General features: G+C 43.7%; 1 protein-coding gene across 1 annotated transcript in view; it reads left to right on the top strand.

The window, feature by feature from the left end:
* The window catches only part of ATRN (attractin), a 178,433-nt gene extending 162,760 nt beyond the window's left edge, over positions 1–15,673 (top strand). The window contains exons 27-29 of the mRNA XM_031656597.1: positions 3,427–3,534; positions 8,684–8,798; positions 11,227–15,673. Coding sequence (XP_031512457.1) covers positions 3,427–3,534; positions 8,684–8,798; positions 11,227–11,351 — 348 coding nt within the window. The 3' untranslated portion in view covers positions 11,352–15,673. The remainder of the gene's footprint in view (positions 1–3,426; positions 3,535–8,683; positions 8,799–11,226) is intronic.
* The last annotated feature ends 1,332 nt before the right edge of the window (positions 15,674–17,005 follow it).

Here is a 17,005-nt window from a genome sequence, read left to right as displayed (position 1 = left end):
GTTGTGGGCCACAGTACCACCTTTTCTGACCCACATAAAGATGATGTTATCATAGAGGGAATGTTGCACACACTTTATTATTAGGTTTTAAATTCAGGGGATAACATATTCAAAGGGTTTTTTAGATAGCTGTATTACTGATACACTTTAAAATCCTAATGAATTACATGATGTTCTGAAAAAATTATATTTTCAATTTAATTTAAATGTATATTTATTCACAGTGGAGTAAGAAGTAAGAAGCCACAGTAAACCAGTAACCAAGAAAGGAGTTGAAAACTTTGTCTAAGTGCTACTCTCTCCAAGAAAAACATTAGACCCAGGGAGTTTCAAGGTTGAGATGAGCTTATGGAGATAATGATAGCCTGTTCCTCCCTGAGTGCTTATGAGAATTAATTGTTTCTAAAATCTGTAAAGCGAAGGAACAGATGGAAAGCTCGAAAGAGTCTGAATGATTTTATACACAGAAATCTTGGTACCAAAACCTGACAAAGGCAGCACCAAAATATAAAGGCCAGCCGCATGGTGAATGTATGTGCAGCAGTCTAATTGCAGTGTAATGGAAGAGTCACTTAATATTAGAAAACCTATTATATCATGTGAAAAAAAGAATATATCCTATCAATGGGGAAAAAATAACACCTGAATTCTTCCTAGAGGCCAAGTAATCATTTCGTCATTTATTAAAACTCAATACCCATTCCTAATTTGAAAACAAAACTCACAGTAAAATCAAAAATACCTTTTTAACACTATGAAGACTATCTGGATAACCAGCATCACTCATGGTAAAACAAACACCAGAGGTTGTATCCAGACAAGTTAGTTTTAACAAGAGCTGACATCTGAGCATTTCAAAATTCCAGGCACTGAGCTCTAAGTGGTTTTACATAGATTAATCCTCCTCTCAAACCTATGAAATAGGTATTGTCACTAGCTGTGTTTTATGGATGAGCTGAGGCTCAGAAAGGTGAAGTAACTTAACACCACATAGTTAACTAAGAGGGAGTACGAGGCTTTAACAAGGGACTTCTGGGACTTCTGTCTTCACAGCCTTAACTAGGGACTTCTGTCTTCACAGCCCAAGTTCGTTATCTTCTTGTAATCCTGCAGTCACTCACCTTTGTGCTGGATATTCTAGACTGTGCACTAAGTGAAAGGGCACTAAGAAGTATTGTTACTATTGGAAAGGAAACAAAATTATTATTTTTGTATAAAGTTATTAAAACAGTATAGTAGAGATTTGTCTGCATAAAAATGAAGGCTTAAGTATGTCAGAAATAAATGAATAACACAGAAGCTAAACAATCAACTGGAAATTGTAACATGCATGAGAGAAGGTAAGATGCACAGCCTATAGGAAAAAGGTTAAAAAATATATATATGTATGTTTAGTATGGAGTTGATCATCTAATAAACTATGCTTTTACCCTTGTGATTTGGAATTTCTCTGTAACTGTGAAGCTGACCATTCAGAATATATTTCATCATTTTTAAAATGTCAGTCATTATTTATTCCCTCTCAAAAATTGTAGAAGCAATTATTTGATATTATTTTTAAAAACAATAATAGTAGCGGCTGACGCTGTTTAGTCCTTGTTACACACCAGCCCCCGTTTTAAGTGCTTTTACACACGTTGCCTCCTGAACCCTGTCTTATTGTGACCCCAGCACTTAGAATAGCACAGACCCCAGAGGAGCATTGCTGCATTTTTTAGTTGAGTAAATGGACCTACAGTTTTATAAAATGTAAGAATGTTGGTATTTTAAGAAAATACTTGGCCGGGCGCGGTGGCTCAAGCCTGTAATCCCAGCACTTTGGGAGGCCGAGTCGGGCGGATCACGAGGTCAGGAGATTGAGACCATCCTGGCTAACACGGTGAAACCCCGTCTCTACTAAAAAATACAAAAAACTAGCCGGGCGAGGTGGCGGGCGCCTGTAGTCCCAGGTACTCGAGAGGCTGAGGCAGGAGAATGGCATAAACCCGGGAGGCAGAGCTTGCAGTGAGCTGAGATCCGGCCACTGCACTCCAGCCTGGGCGACAGAGCAAGACTCTGTCTCAAAAAAAAAAAAAAGAAAATACTTATCATAAAAATGCCCTTCTAGAACAGAGCCATATCTATCCAGGCCAAGATTCTGTCTCCTACAGTAGTTCCAAGGAGGCAATTTGAAGTAAGGCCTACTTGTCTCCCAAGGCATAACCTCAAAGCGAACATCATGCCCAGAAGATCTCTAATATCCTTAATGATGTGTGAAAGGCCGTTCACCATGTGCTAGGCGCTGTGCTATAGTATCTCATTTGATCCCAGTGACAACGTTATGGGATAGGAACACATTTCAGAGGGAGGACACTGATGCCCAGAGACTTCAAACACCTTTCTTAAGGTCACACAGCTGTAGACTATTGGAGCAGGAGTTCACATCAAGCCTCCCTAAATCCAGTGCCCCTGTTTGTCCCTCTACTCTGCAAAATTTCACATTTGTTTGTTTTTAGCTTATACCACCTCTCTAAAGGAGGGTTCGCTCCGTTCCTATCTGCCATATAATGAGGCATGGGTTTTTGTGTTGTGTGAGTTATTGGTGTAAGTTTCAGTAGGAAGAAAGCAAGCCTGACTTTAGTAGTAGAAAGACGAGGAGATAGGGCCATACCATTTTATGTATTTGACAAGTCAACATCATAGCATTACATCCACAGTACTTTTATTTTTATCATTATTTTCTTATTTTACTTTAAGTTCTGGTGTACATGTGCAGAACTTGCAGATTTGTTACATAGGTATACATGTGCCATGGTGGTTTGCTGCACCTATCAACCTGTCATCTAGGTTTTAAGCCCTGCATGCATTTGGTATTTGTCCTAATGCTCTCGCTCCCCTTGCCCCCCCACCCCCCGCAACAGGCCCCAGTGTGTGATGTTCCCTTCCCTGTGTCCATGTGTTCTCATGGTTCAGCTCCCACTTAAGAGTGAGGACATGCAGTATTTGGTTTTCTGTTCCTGTGTTAATTTGCTGAGACTGATGACTTCCAGCTTCATCCATGTCTCTGCAAAGGATATGAACTCATTTTTTTTAAGGCCGCATAGTATTTCATGGTGTATATGTGCCATGTTTTCTTTATCCAGTCTATCATTGATGGGCATTTGGGTTGGTTCTAAGTCTTTGCTATTGTAAATAGTGCTACAATAAACATAGTACTTGAATAAGTATCTCTAACAGGGGCTTTTTAAAAATATAAGAACAATGGTGTTATCACATCCAACAAAATTTAATAATCCCTAATGTTATCTAATATGCAGTCTAAAAAGTATCATTTTGGACTTGATTTGTTTGAATCAGGGAAGATGAGGTGTTTTTAACATGTAGCATTCACTAATAAAAGCCCCTCAGTACTCATTCCATTAATGACTTTGCCGTGTTATTTATCAGCAACTTCTTCGAGAGATGCAACAGATGGCCAGCCGTCCCTTTGCCTCCGTAAATGTCGCCTTGGAAACAGATGAGGAGCCTCCTGATCTTATTGGGGGGAGTATAAAGGTGAGAATGTGACTCAGAAGTCCCTATAACTTGACTTTTTAAAACTTAGGCTCCTAAGTCTGGGAAACCAGAGAGGCAAAAGCCTTATTCCATTACCTCCTTTTTTCCCTCTCTTTCTTTTTAACAATAAGCTAAAACAATGAAGTTGTTGGGTATTCTTTTGCTTTTGTTTTTCAGTCTTTGTTTCATGTCACTGAGCAGTCTTGTGTTCAGGGGATTTTAAAATATAAATGATTTGTCTGATTTTCTTTTAAGTATTCTGTGGCATACAAAACTTTTATTTGAAAATAACTACATTGAACATTGAATCATTTTTCTTTTTTTTTCTTTTTCTTTTTCTTTTTCTTTTTTTTTTTTTTTGAGACAGAGTCTCGCTGTGTCACACAGGCTGGAGCGCAGTGGCGCAGTCTCGGCTCACTGCAGTCCACCTCCCGAGTTCAAGCGATTCTCCTGCCCTAGCCTCCTGAGTTGCTGGGATTACAGACGTGCGCAACCATGCCCAGCTGATTTTTGTATTTTTAGTAGAGACGGGGTTTCGCCATCTTGGCCAGGCTGGTCTCGAACTCCTAACTTCCAGCAATCCGCCCGCCTCGGCCTCCCAAAGTGCTGGGATTACAGGCGTGAACCACTCTGCCCAGCCCATTGTTCTTTATATTTGGGGGAATTTTTTAAACAGAAAAATGATAATACACTATGTATTAACACTGTATGGAAAATATTTATCACCTGCCTCCCCAAAAGGATGAAGAAAATGGTAAGACTTTCTCCTTGGGCAAAATGATGGAATATTTAAGATACACTAGAGAAATAGCTATATATCTTGAATAAAACATACTTATTTAAAATGTTACTGAGCTCACAGGAAATAGGTAAAATCAGGCAATAGTCTCCTTCCCTACCCTAAAAAGAACAAACCATAAACCAAAACCAGAACCATGATTTGTCCTAAGTGGTTCCAGATGGTAAACACCATGACGCCCACCTGAATATATGGAAATCCTCTCTGTAGAAAAACATCTTCAATTCAGCGCTGTTGGAGTCCCACAGACCAAGATGAAGTAATTAAAGATCACCAGGGACAAGAAGAGGCAAGCCACCATAAATAAGAATAGCAGAAACAACAGAAGATTGATGTGGACAGGACTCCAAATGTTAGAATTGAAATATAAAGAATATAATGTAACTGTGTATGAAATGTTTAGAGAAATAAAAGATGAAATCATAAAAGATGAGAGTCAAGTATGGCCAAGCGGAGCTGAAGAAGAACCAAATGGAACTTCTAGAAATGAAAAATACACTCATTGAAATTTTTTAAATAAACTCAGTTTACATGTTAAACAGCATATGAAACATGAGAGAATTTACGAAGTGGAAGATGAATCTGAAAAAAGTACACAGAATGCAGCTCAGAGAGACAAGGAGATAGAAAGTACGATAGATACTAAGAATATGGAGGATAGAATGAGAAGATCCAACTCATCTATTTCCAGAATCCCAGAACAAAGGAGAGGCAATATTCAGGGATGATAGCTTTCCAGAACCGATGGAAAACATGAATATACAGATTCCAGAAGCAAAACATATTGTAAGCATGATTAAAGAAAGAAAGAGGGAAGGCAGGAAGGAAAGAAAACTAGTTAGATTTCTCATAATGAAATTGTATAACTCCAAAGACAAAGAGAACATCTTAAAATCAGCCAGAGAAGTATCACATACAACGTGGAGAAACTGGAACCTTAGTGCACTGTTGATGGAAGTATAAAGTGATGGAGCCTCTGTGGAAAACAGTACCACTGTTCCCCCCAGAATTAAAAATAGAGTTATATATGATCTGGCAATCTGGGTTTATACATAGAAGAACTGAAAGCAGAGTCTTAAAGACATATCTTGGCAGCATTATTCACAGTAGCCAAAAAGTGGAAGCAGCCCAAGTGTCCATGGATGGATGAATGGATAAGCACAACGTGGTCTAAGCATCCAGTGGAATGTTATCCAGCCTTCCAAAGGGAGCAGACTGACCCATGCTACAATGCTAAATAATGCTAGAAACAAAAAAATAAACATTGTATGATTACACTTTTAAGAGATACACTTGTAGTAGTCAAGTTCATAAAGACAGGAAGTAAAACAGTGGTTCCCAGGGGCTGGGAGCGGGGAGAAATGGGGAGTTAGTGTTTAATAGGTACAAAGTTTGAGTTTTACAAGATGAAGAGAGTTCTGGAGATGGATGGTAATGATGGTTGCACAACAATGTGAATATACTTAATACCACTGAACTGTACATTTTTAAATGGTCAAGATGGTAAATGTTATGTGTATTTTACCACAATTTTTGTTAAAAATGGGAAAAGAGGCCAGGTGTGGTGGCTCACACCTGTAATCCCAGCACTTTGGGAGGCCGAGGTGGGTGGATCACTTGAGGTCAGGAGTTCAAGACCAGCTGGCCAACATGGTGAAACCCCGTCTCTACTAAAAATACAAAAATTAGCCAGGCATGGTGGCGCGCATCTGTAATCCCAGCTACTTGGGAGGCTGAGGCATGAGAATCATTTGAACCTAGAAAGCAGAGGTCACAGTGAGCTGAGATTACGCCACTGTACTCCAGCCTGGGTGACAGAGTACCTCTTATCTCAAAAAAAAAAAAAAAAAGGGAAAAGATCACCTTCTAAGGAATGACAAGCTGACTGCTGACTTCTCAGAAGTTAGAAGAGAGTGGGAGAATGTCTTCGAAGTACTGAAAGAGAGCTCCCAACCTAGAATAGTGTAGTGTGCCCAGTAAGTACCTTCTGAGAACGAGGATGAAATAAAGGTATCTTCAAATTAGAAGAAAAATTGAAAATTTGCCACCAGCATACCTGCACAAAAGAAATGTCTAAAGGATGTGCTAAAATGAAGGAAAATTACCCCCAGGAGGATAGACTAACGTTTTAGTAAGAAAGAATAGTGAGTAAATAAAAGTATAATCATGTATATAAATCTAAACAAACATTGTCCTGGTAAAATAATATTTGTGGGATTAAAAAATAGACAAGCCTAAAGTATTGAACAACATAGTATATGTCAGCAGCATATGACACAGTTAGTTGCTCCTTAAAACACTTCCTTGATTTTCTTCCAGGACACCACACACTTGCCTTCTAGCTGTTCTTGCTCAGTGGTCTTGGCTCAGTGCTCCTCATCTTTTGACAGTGGTGTGCATCAGGCCCTGTCTTTGTCCCCTTCTTGTGTCTTTTATACCCACTCCTTCAGTGATTTTTACTATCACAGGTTTAAGCACCATGATCCTCTCACCCAGACTGCTCCCATGAGCCTCCAACTCAAACATCAGTTGCCTACTCAGTGTCCCCACTTGGACATCTTAACATGCTGAGCTTTGGATGTTTATTTCTCAGGCTTGCTTCTCTGACATACCTTCCACCATTCAGCTCATAACACCTTCATCACCCTAGTTGCTCAAGCCAAAATCATGGAATTGTTCTTGTCTCGTTCTCGATGTCATGTTCTCATTGGACAGCCAGTCTATCAGCAAATCTTGACTCCGTCTTCAAAAATGTTACCCAGCCACTGTGTCCCACCTCTGCCACTGTTCCCACCTGATCTAGGCCACCACTGTCTCTCACCTAGATTCTTGCAGTTACTTCATAACTGATCTCCCTGCCTCTGCCATTCACCCATCTAGTCAGTTCCTTGTGCCACAGCAGAGTGGAACTGGAAATTATTTTCTTCAACCAAATTGAAGAAATTGATGACATATTTGTGGATGTAATCAGCAGAATTCTAAAGGTGGCCCCCAAGATTTCCGTCCCATGTTTATTCAGTCACATACTACTCTAGGTACTACAAGAGGGATTTTGCAGATGTAATGAAACAAGGGAGGTGACTTTAAGATACAGAGAGTTTCTATGGTGGGTGGCAGAAGAGGAAGCCAGAGAGATTGGAAACATGAGAAGGACTTGATACACCATCCCTGGTTTAGAGATGGAGGGGCCACAGAAGTTTTTCTGTTTTTGTGAGACAGAGTCTGGCTATGTCACCCACACTGGAGTGCAGTGGCAAGATCATGGCTCTTGGGCTCAAGGGATCCTCCCTCCTGGGTCTCCCAGAGTGCTGGGATTACAGGTGTGAGCCACTACGTAAGCCCTGAATGCGTTTCAAAACAGAGTCTTCCCCAGAGTCTCCAGATGAGAGTCCCACCCAGCTGACAACTTGACTTCAGCCTGGGAGACCTCAGGAGACAGCTGATTATTCCCCAGAACTCATGGAAGACATGAACAGAGAACGCTACAGAGCTTGCTGGGACTTCTGACCTCTAAACCTGTGAGATAATAAGTGTGTGTTGTTTTAAGCAACTAAGTTTGCAGTAGTCTGTTACACTAATATAAGCTGGGTGCGGTAGGTCACACCTTTAATCCCAACACTTTGGGAGGCTGAGGTGGGAGGACCGCTTGAGCTCAGGAGTTCAAGACCTGCCTGGACAATATAGTGAGACCCCATTTCTAGTCTTTAAAAAATAAAAGAAAGAAAGAAAAGAAAAAGAGAAGAAACTAATATAGGGGACAAATCTCATCTAAAGGCTCCCACAGAAGATGAAGACACATTTTCCAGAGCCAAATGCATCCAGAGAATAGACAAAGAATCCACTTGGTCAGCCACCCAGCTTTTACAAGCTTTTACATCCAGCAGGCTTGTCTACTTAGTGTCTAAAGGACAGACAAAATAGAATGTTTTTTAAGTCTCCATAATATCTGCATCTGTGTTTGAGCCAGGTATGCAGAACTATCTGACAAATCTACCAAGCACTCACCACTGCCATTCCTGTGACCTACAATTCTGAGTTAGAATTTCAAATCGAGCGAAAGTACAGCATCCAGAAGAAACCCACTTGGCATGACCCCTTCCCTACAGTTCATGCAGCCCTTTGGCAGCAGACTGTGAGACCTCAGTGGAAGGTAGCAAGCAGTACCACCCCTGTCACTGGTGCTCAGAGAGTACTGTTAGCTCTCACCTGCCCTTTTTTGTTATCTTAAAAACTGCAATGTACCTTTTTTATAGACCTAAAATTGATGGTTCTTATAAGCACCAATGACCGTTAAGTTGTCCGTGTACGTTAAAGCTTATCACTTTAGGTAATTTTGTTTTCTTCCGCCAGACTGTTCCCAAACCCATTGCACTGGAGCCATGTTTTGGCAACAAAGCCGCTGTCCTCTCTGTGTTTGTGAGGCTCCCTCGAGGCCTGGGTGGCATCCCTCCTCCTGGGCAGTCAGGTGAGTAGATACGGGCCAGCGACAGACACCTTCTAAACATGTGAGGGAGCTAAGCATGGGATACTTCCCTTTCCTAGAGAACAAGGTTATGAAGGTGATAACCAGCAGTGCCTGCCCATGCCATGGCAAGGATTCAGTGAGATAATCCCATTTTCATCTATATGCCCAAAACTGTTTTCCCAAGGTCATCATCCCTTCCTGGGGGGACGTCCCGGGACCTCCTCAGCGTTCCTGCCTCCCCGGCCTCTCAGTGCTCGTGGATGCCTCTGAGCACACCTTCCTTTGCTGTCGGAGTTTCTGGTCCCCCTTTGCCTCTGCTGCTCTTTCCCTGTCTCCTTTGCCCTGTCCTACCCCTGAATCTGGGCGTGCTCCCTTCACTCTGCATGCTCTTCCTCGGTCGCCTTCTCCACTCCACAACTTCCAGCCATCTGCCCTGGGCTGGTGTTTCTTCAACTGGTATTTCTAGCCCTCCTGCATTTCTTTTGCTTTTTCTCTGTTTTAAATATAAGGTACAAACACAACGATAACATAAAGGAAACGTCTGAAAATCCATGCACAGCTGTCCCACAACCCTCCAGTTTTCATTGTTCTGTGTTCTTTCCAGCCCTGACCAGCAATTTAGTTGAAATGATTGTATAGATCTAATTTTTATTCTGCTTTTTTTATATAACTATCTTAAACATTTTTACAGCCTACTGCATAATATTTTACCAATGCATGTGACACTTCTCCATCAAATATATGAATCGTAATTATATAAAAAAGACAGAAAATATGGAATACAGTTTTGAAAGTATCTCGCTTAATTACAGAGTGCTTGGAGGATGCCTCAATGTAATCATTTTAGACAACTTTCAGTTGAGATGATTCTGAGGTCAGGGTTACCTTAGCCAGAGAGAACCCTGTGTCTGGTGGAAAGGCTACCTCAGGATACTGGTCCAGGCCCTGAGCTCCACTGTCCCTTCAGTGCACCCTCAGACCCAGAAGATCCTCCAGCCCAGCTTTAGAACGGTTAGGATCTGTGGTATCTTCACAAGGGAGGCCTTTCTGCATGGCTCGGCCAGGATTCATTGTCTTCATCTCACCTAGGGATTCCTGTGAGTTGAGCCCCTAACTCGGCCTTCCCATGTTGAGGCCAGGACAACTCTCTGATCTGTCATTCAAGTGCAATTTGTGTCTCCTGCCACCACCCAGCCCAGCAAACAGTGGCTGATGCTCCCTGAAGGCAGGGTGGTGGCTGGGGCAGCGAGGTGACAGGTGTGCAGCCCTGTAGCCTTTCCTGCTCCAGCCTTTGCCTGACGTGCCCCAACCACCCAAAACACCTAATAAAGGTCTGTTCACTGCCTGAGACTCACCCAACAGTGGGGCCGTCTTTGCTGCCCTTTCTGTACCCCCTGTTTTAAGTGGTGCCATTTTCTGGACTCCTAGAGCATTCCCCACTATGTGCCAGGCACTTACAGCTGTCTACCCCCACCCCCACTCCCCTTCACAGGCTCAGCAAGGTGAGTAACACGCTCCACTAACACAGCTCCTGGCAGGTCTCAGCAGGGCTCCGAGCCTGCACTGGCCATTTCCCATGTGTATTAGGAATCCAGCTCCCCCAGAACCGTGCCTTCCCTAATGGATGTCAGATTACTCTGTTACCAATACAGGAAGGAAAACAGGATTGCAAGTCGCCAAAGCAAAGTGGGCGGTGGGGCAGTGATGAGCATGAAGGGTAATTGCTATTGATCGTTGGTTGCTGTGTGCCAGATACTAAGATTTTATGCCTGCCAGGTACTAAGACTTTATGTCAGTTCACTCATTGACTTCACATTAGCCCTGTGCTATTATTATCCCCATTTTACAAATGAGGGAACTAAGGCACGGGGAGGTTAAAGAACCTTGCTTATTCCAAAGCCTGGCCCCAGAGCCTGCCCTGCCTATATCGTGGTATGGAATGGAAGTGACTAATGCTGACTGAATGATGTGGGTGAATCCAAATCTCCTCATAAAGGGTGCTGCTGTTTCTTGGCTCCTTTTGGAGGCAGGCAGGAGAAATTGGGCACTTAGCATACGTCTGCAATCTCATTTATATGTTCCCACCACCAAGCAGAGCACTCTGCTTGGTTGATGTGCTGAAAAGCAAACTACACCTTTTGTGTAAAAAGTAGGGAAAGGAGAAGAATATGTATTTGTATTTGCATAAATACACACTGAAAGAATACATAAAAATTAGTGAAAACATTTACCCAGATGGAGGGGAAGGTAGAGGGAGGGTCAGGGTGGAAGGAAGACTTTTCCCTGTGTATGTGTACCTTTTTGGGGTTTTTTATTGTGTTTTTTTGGTTTGTTTTACATCATGGGATTGCAAAATAAATGTTTAAATTATTTTTTAAAACAAAAGCCAGCTGCTCCCAACCTGTGTTCTCTCTGTGGTTCTCCCAAGGTCTTGCTGTGGCCAGCGCCCTGGTGGACATTTCTCAGCAGATGCCGATAGTGTACAAGGAGAAGTCAGGAGCCGTGCGAAACCGGAAGCAGCAGCCCCCTGCACAGCCTGGGACCTGCATCTGATGCTGGGACCAGGGACTCTCCCGCGCACGAGCCAGTGAGTGGCACACCAGAGCTGTCTGCAGGGAAGGACGCGGCGGGGAAACGGCTGTGCGGTGCGGGGCAGAAGACTGGAAACCCTCAAAGCATCTGACTCACCTGCATGACCACAAGCTTTCTTTGACGGTTTCTCCCATCCGTGTTCCAGCATCTAACCTTTTACTTTTGCATAGGAAATACTTGATTTAATTACAGGTCCAGGAATGAGCTGATGGTTGCTGGAGGAGGCCGCTGTAGAGCCAGTGAGAGAACTAGGAATGACACTCAGGTTCACTGTGGAAAACTGTTCTTGGGACTGTCTCAACTGCAAAAAACAAAAGATGGAGTGTTTACAAGTAGATGTTCGTCATCAGTTGTTCTTGAACATGGTCTTTTAAAAACTAGTCAGATGAATTAACTTGTTTTCATCTGAAGCCTGCTATCTTTTTTAAAAGATGTGCTGTTTATTCTTGCACGATTTAGGCAATTCTCTCTCTTCCAGGGAGTACCTTTTTTTCTAGTTGAGAATTAATAATGGTCCATCTCTTTTGATCATATCAAGTTAGGATAGAAGGGGGGCTATTTTCAATGTCAAGGTCAGCAGCGTTACTTCAAATGTAAACTGGTATAACAGGTAGTTTTCTATAGCAACTTGATTAATTTAGTCTTAATCCATTTGAAACTCTCTCTTCCTTTCTCTCTGCCTGTCCCTCTCCTCCCTCTCCATCTTACCCTCCCTCTCTCTCACATACACACACAAATACATACACACAACACTAAGTGCCTAGACTTTAAATAGATCTAGCAATTGGAAAGTTAGTAAGCCTAAGTTTTTACATAATTGCATTCCTACATTCTTGTAAAATTTAAATAGCTACCATTGGCAATCTGCTTTTTTTCTAAAATCTGATTTGCAGCCAGGAAAGAATTTTCTCGCCCCAAGGAACGTCTGACCTAGCAGCAGGGATGAGAGGAAAGCAGAAATGAATGAACTGTGAAAGCTCCTGTTTTTATTATCAAAAAGGACACTGTCAAGAAGGCGCCCCTTGCCCCCACCCCCATGTCACCCTAGGCCTGATAAGTGATCAGAGGAAGGGACTCATTCATGTCACGTTTCCTTGAGCAGAAAAGAGCACTGAGAACACTTGGGACCCCTGGATCAGAGAGCAGCTGTGTGTCCTGCAGCCTCCTCTGAACTTGTGGTTCATTCTTAGGCTGGGGTGGACTCAGATGCCAGGAGAGAGACAGCCTCCCATTGTCAGGCAGAAGCTGCCCAAAGCCTAGAGAAGGACCTGTTTGCCCTCTTTTCCCCAGGAGGGGCTCGACCCACCCCCCCACCCACCCTCCCTCTCAGACCAAGGTGGTGACTGTGAGGAGGGCAGCAAATGCTGACAAGGATGAAAAGCACGTGGGAAAAAAATGGATGAGGAGGGAAAACTCTATGCCAAATGGAAAATGACCAAATTTCGATTTAAGAGAGTGGGACAGTCCCCTGCGCCTCTCCCAGAGGGCACTGCCTGGAAATTGTGTTTTCCCGATTTATGGTGCTCCGTTCTGGCATTACGCGGCCGCCTCCCAGAAGCTCTCTTCTGCTTCAAAACCTGGGATCTCTGGCATTACCCTATTGGGATGGACCGCTGGACAGCAATGCTCCAGTTTGTGAATTTGGAGAAACACTCAAAAGAGCCAAAACTGTGGCATTTTACCTTTAAATGCCATGCCTAGAGAGAGAGTATTGTCTCTTCCCCAACACTAACTCCACTCCCATGAAGAATTGCCTGGAAAGATGTTTTCAAGGAAGTTGAACCATAAAACACTATCTGATGCACAAAACACCTCTACTTTGAGACTCACCTCTCATAAAGCTTCTTTTTCACATTGTTGTTGAAGAGCAGACGTTCTAGAAAAGACCCCTCCTCTCATGAGCTCCCCCATCCCTGCTACAGAAAACAGCACCCATAGCACCTGCAGTGGACTGGCCCACCAATTCCCACAGCGCCCCCGCCCCCCCCACTCCGCCCCGCTGGCAAGGCAAAAGGGAGGCCCCTGGGCATTGTCCTCCCACAAGGAAGATCCTCTTTGTTTGTTCAAAGAACCAGTTTTCCTTGGCCAAAGAAGTCTCTTCCCCATGTTAGTCCTATGCCTTGAAATATCATGCACCATGACCCACAGCCATCTGGTTATGTCTTATTTTTTTTCCTAAAAGATAATGTTTATTTTTAAAAAGGAAGGAAGGAGCAAGTGAAGTTTCATCCTGCTCCAGCAGTGGGGAAGCCGCTGAATCCACCTGCTTCTCCTTTGCAACCAACAGCAAACAGCTTCCTCTGGCCTCAGGGCAGAAAAAGGGAATGGCAGGGAGTAAGAGGCGCTGGGCTTGGAGCCTGTTACCAAGAAGGAATGGGTTTTCATCTGGCAATGTTGCGTGTCACAAGAGAGCCTGTATATAAATTAAAATAGTCAAGACAACACTGACCTTGCACTTGTACATAACTATACAGTAGTGTCCAGAATGCTCAGACATTCGGAGTGTACATAAAACAGAAAAAATCTTCATGTATTTTTATTAAATATAACAATGTCTGAGTTTCATCTAAGATGTTTTTGTGCCATATGCTGGGTATCCAGGTTCCGAGAGTTCCTCTTGCCAGGCCCCAATACATGAATAACCCAAGAAACGCATCCCCATTGTGTGATGTGTTCAGATGCATCTGGCACCAATTAGGTATTTCTTAAAACAGGACCCATCTGTCAGAGTCATATGAAAAATCAGGCAGGGAATCAAAACGGCAGCGCTTGAGGAGACTCGGGAGGCAGAGGCATCTCTGCTGCTGCCCTTGGCCCTGCAAGCACATCATGACCCTTTCTGGCAGCCTCTTGGTACTCTGGGTAGTGAGGGATGAGCAGTCTTGTCCTGAGAAATGTTTCTGTTAGTCTTAAGTTCAAAGACTAAAACCTGTGGCAATCAGACTTTCCAAAGGAGGGTTCTCCATTTTTTGTAGTTTTGTCTAAATTTTTAATGACCATTTCCTGGAATCAGTTTATTATACTGAAAACTGGGAGTGAGAGAAGGGAGCTAGTTTGTTGATAAATAGTTCCCATTTCCCCGTGGAGAATTCGACATACCCTGAACTCCTGTGTGCCTCCTGCCGTCCCTGCGCATAGCCTGGGGAGAAGCCTGCGCCTCCCTGTGTGGAGAGAAGGCAATCCCAGATCCCCTGAGCTAACCCGGAGAAAAGGCAGTCCTAGACAGAAGACTGTCAGCAGAAGGAAAGTACTGGACTACCCGTGGGTAAGGCCTGCCATTCAAGACTGGAGACACCTGGGAAATAAAAAGAGCAGGGCACTGCCGGTGGGAAGAGGCATTTTACCTTCCAGTGCAAATCCTACTCCTTTGATTTAATGGGGTGTATTGGGGCCAGGGGCTGATTCACTTCCTTGGGAGATGGTGGTGTTTTCATGAACATCTTTGATCCTTCCATTTCATTTATTCACCCATCCATTCAACAAGTATTTGCTAAACACTAACCTAAGCTAATGCTAGGGTAGTGACTTAGATGTAAAAATAGATTTTAGAATTAAAATCCAAGGCCTCACACCCCTGTCAACCCAGGAGATCTTTCCTTGTGGTGGTTTCTGTGAGAATTGGCTATCCTGAGGACAGAGCCAGGATGGCAGAGGCCTCCTGTCCTCAGGGCACGCCCTGCCTACCTTCTGAAATGTTTACCCCATTGACCAAACTTGGCTTCAGCCACTGCGGTGGTTTCTAGATAGCCGGCCCACCAAGAGACATTGCCCCTTGATGAGAGTCAAACACTCTGCCTACAAGGAGATGTTTTGAAGTGGAGAGGAAAATTGGCGCCTTCTCTTTTAAAGGCAATAATGGAATTGACTTTCAGTAACTGCATTTGTGCACAAAACATTCTAAACACTAGTGAAGCCTGTTTCGTTGAACTAATTCTGGCTCTGGAAATGTTTTTGTTTTATAGTTATTTACGGTTTCGTTTGTTTGGATTCAAGCTTAGTTTGTTAATATGTATAATTTAGCATCTATTACACTCATGTAAATATGGAGTAAGTATTGTAAACTATTTCATTGCTGGGGATTGTGGGTGTTATACATACATTTAGGACTGCAATTTTTTGGTATTTTTTGTATTGTAAAATAACAGCTAATTTAAGCAGGAACAAGAGAACTAAGGGAGGTCTGTGCATTTTAAACACAAATGTGAAGAACTTGTATATAAACAAAAGTAAATACTATAATACAAACTTCCTTCTGAAATAAAAGTAGATCTGGTAAAAATGTGGCTTTTGTTCTGAGTGTTTCATTTTGATTTTGCATTGTTTTGCCTGTATTTACATTTTGTTCATTAGAACCTAAAGGGAAAAAAAAGCATTTACCAGTTTTCAGACTGCCTCAGAGGAAGCACTTGGCAGTTATGGAGGGAAGAGTGAAAACCCCTGGCAGGTACCTCAGACACCCCTCCAGGCAGCTTGTGAGCCACAGACCTTCCACAACAGCCTTTGTGTGCCTACAGGGCAGCTGGGCCCATGGGGGCAGGGACAGATCTGAGCAGTGAGGTTTGGACAGCTGTCTCACTCCTCCACTAACCACGCTGTTGTCTCCAATGTATTCTTCCACTTTGCGCTGTCCTCACGGGCTCCTGAATGTCCCTCTAGGTTGTCTCCAAACTGCTAAATCTCAAGTGTGCTGACAGGTCTCAACCGTGGCCACAGCGTTGTCGTTGTCGTTGGCCTTGAATTTTTGATGAAGTTACTCCCATTGGCAAGGCCTTGTTTGGGGGGGGCCTCCTGTGCATCCTACCTCACTTTGTCTCCTGCCCTCAGAGTGGGTCAGAGTCGTGCATTTCATTGCCCCAGTGCAGAGTGCAGATTCTCAGTGCTATGGGTTCCTTCCAGAAGGATGAGGTCATTGAAAGGAGGAAGGAAACACAAGGCGGTCACTCCTATAGGGGAAGGTGGCAGGGTACTAGGGCCAGGGCCTGAGGTGAGGGCAGGAGCCTGGAGAAGGCCTGCCCACCAGAGCTCAGGTCTGGCTTGGGGAGGGAAATGGCTGGACTAGTGGCCACAAACAAGTTGAGAAAGACCTTGAAACTCTTCCAGGGAGGGCTGTGGGAGCCACCAACGGTAACAGGATAGAAACCCTGTGATTTGGTGATACTGTGGCAGAGGCAATGCTGTGTTTACCAAACCTACTGGGCCCACAGCTCATCATTTCCCCAGCCTCCCTGCAGTTAGGTTGGGACCAAGCTAAGCCGTGGCCAAGGGAAGGTTGGAAGAAGCGATGGGCACCAATTCCAAACGGCACACAAATGCTCCCACAGGGGACTCTCCTGGGGGCCACGTGTTAAAGACACTGGAGAGACTGTGGGTCCCTGAGTCACCCCTTAGAGGTCGGCCACCTGATCAGTAAGAGCTCTGCTGGCCATTGCATCACTGGAAAGCAAAACTCACTCTACTGATCCACTGAGACTTGGGACTTTGTCACCAGTTAGCTTTTCTTATTCTCACCAATATACAAATCAGCACTTTGAAGTGCAGTGCCCCTGTAACCAAAACCTTAGGTACATGGCACTGGCTCAGCGTGTGGCCAGGTTGCGAGCAGTGAGAAGACAGGT

This window comes from Papio anubis, chromosome 16, assembly GCF_008728515.1.
Source record: "Papio anubis isolate 15944 chromosome 16, Panubis1.0, whole genome shotgun sequence".
Lineage (NCBI taxonomy): Eukaryota > Metazoa > Chordata > Mammalia > Primates > Cercopithecidae > Papio > Papio anubis.
The sequence above is the reverse complement of the archived record's forward strand: the minus strand, read 5'-3'. Positions and strand labels throughout refer to the sequence as shown.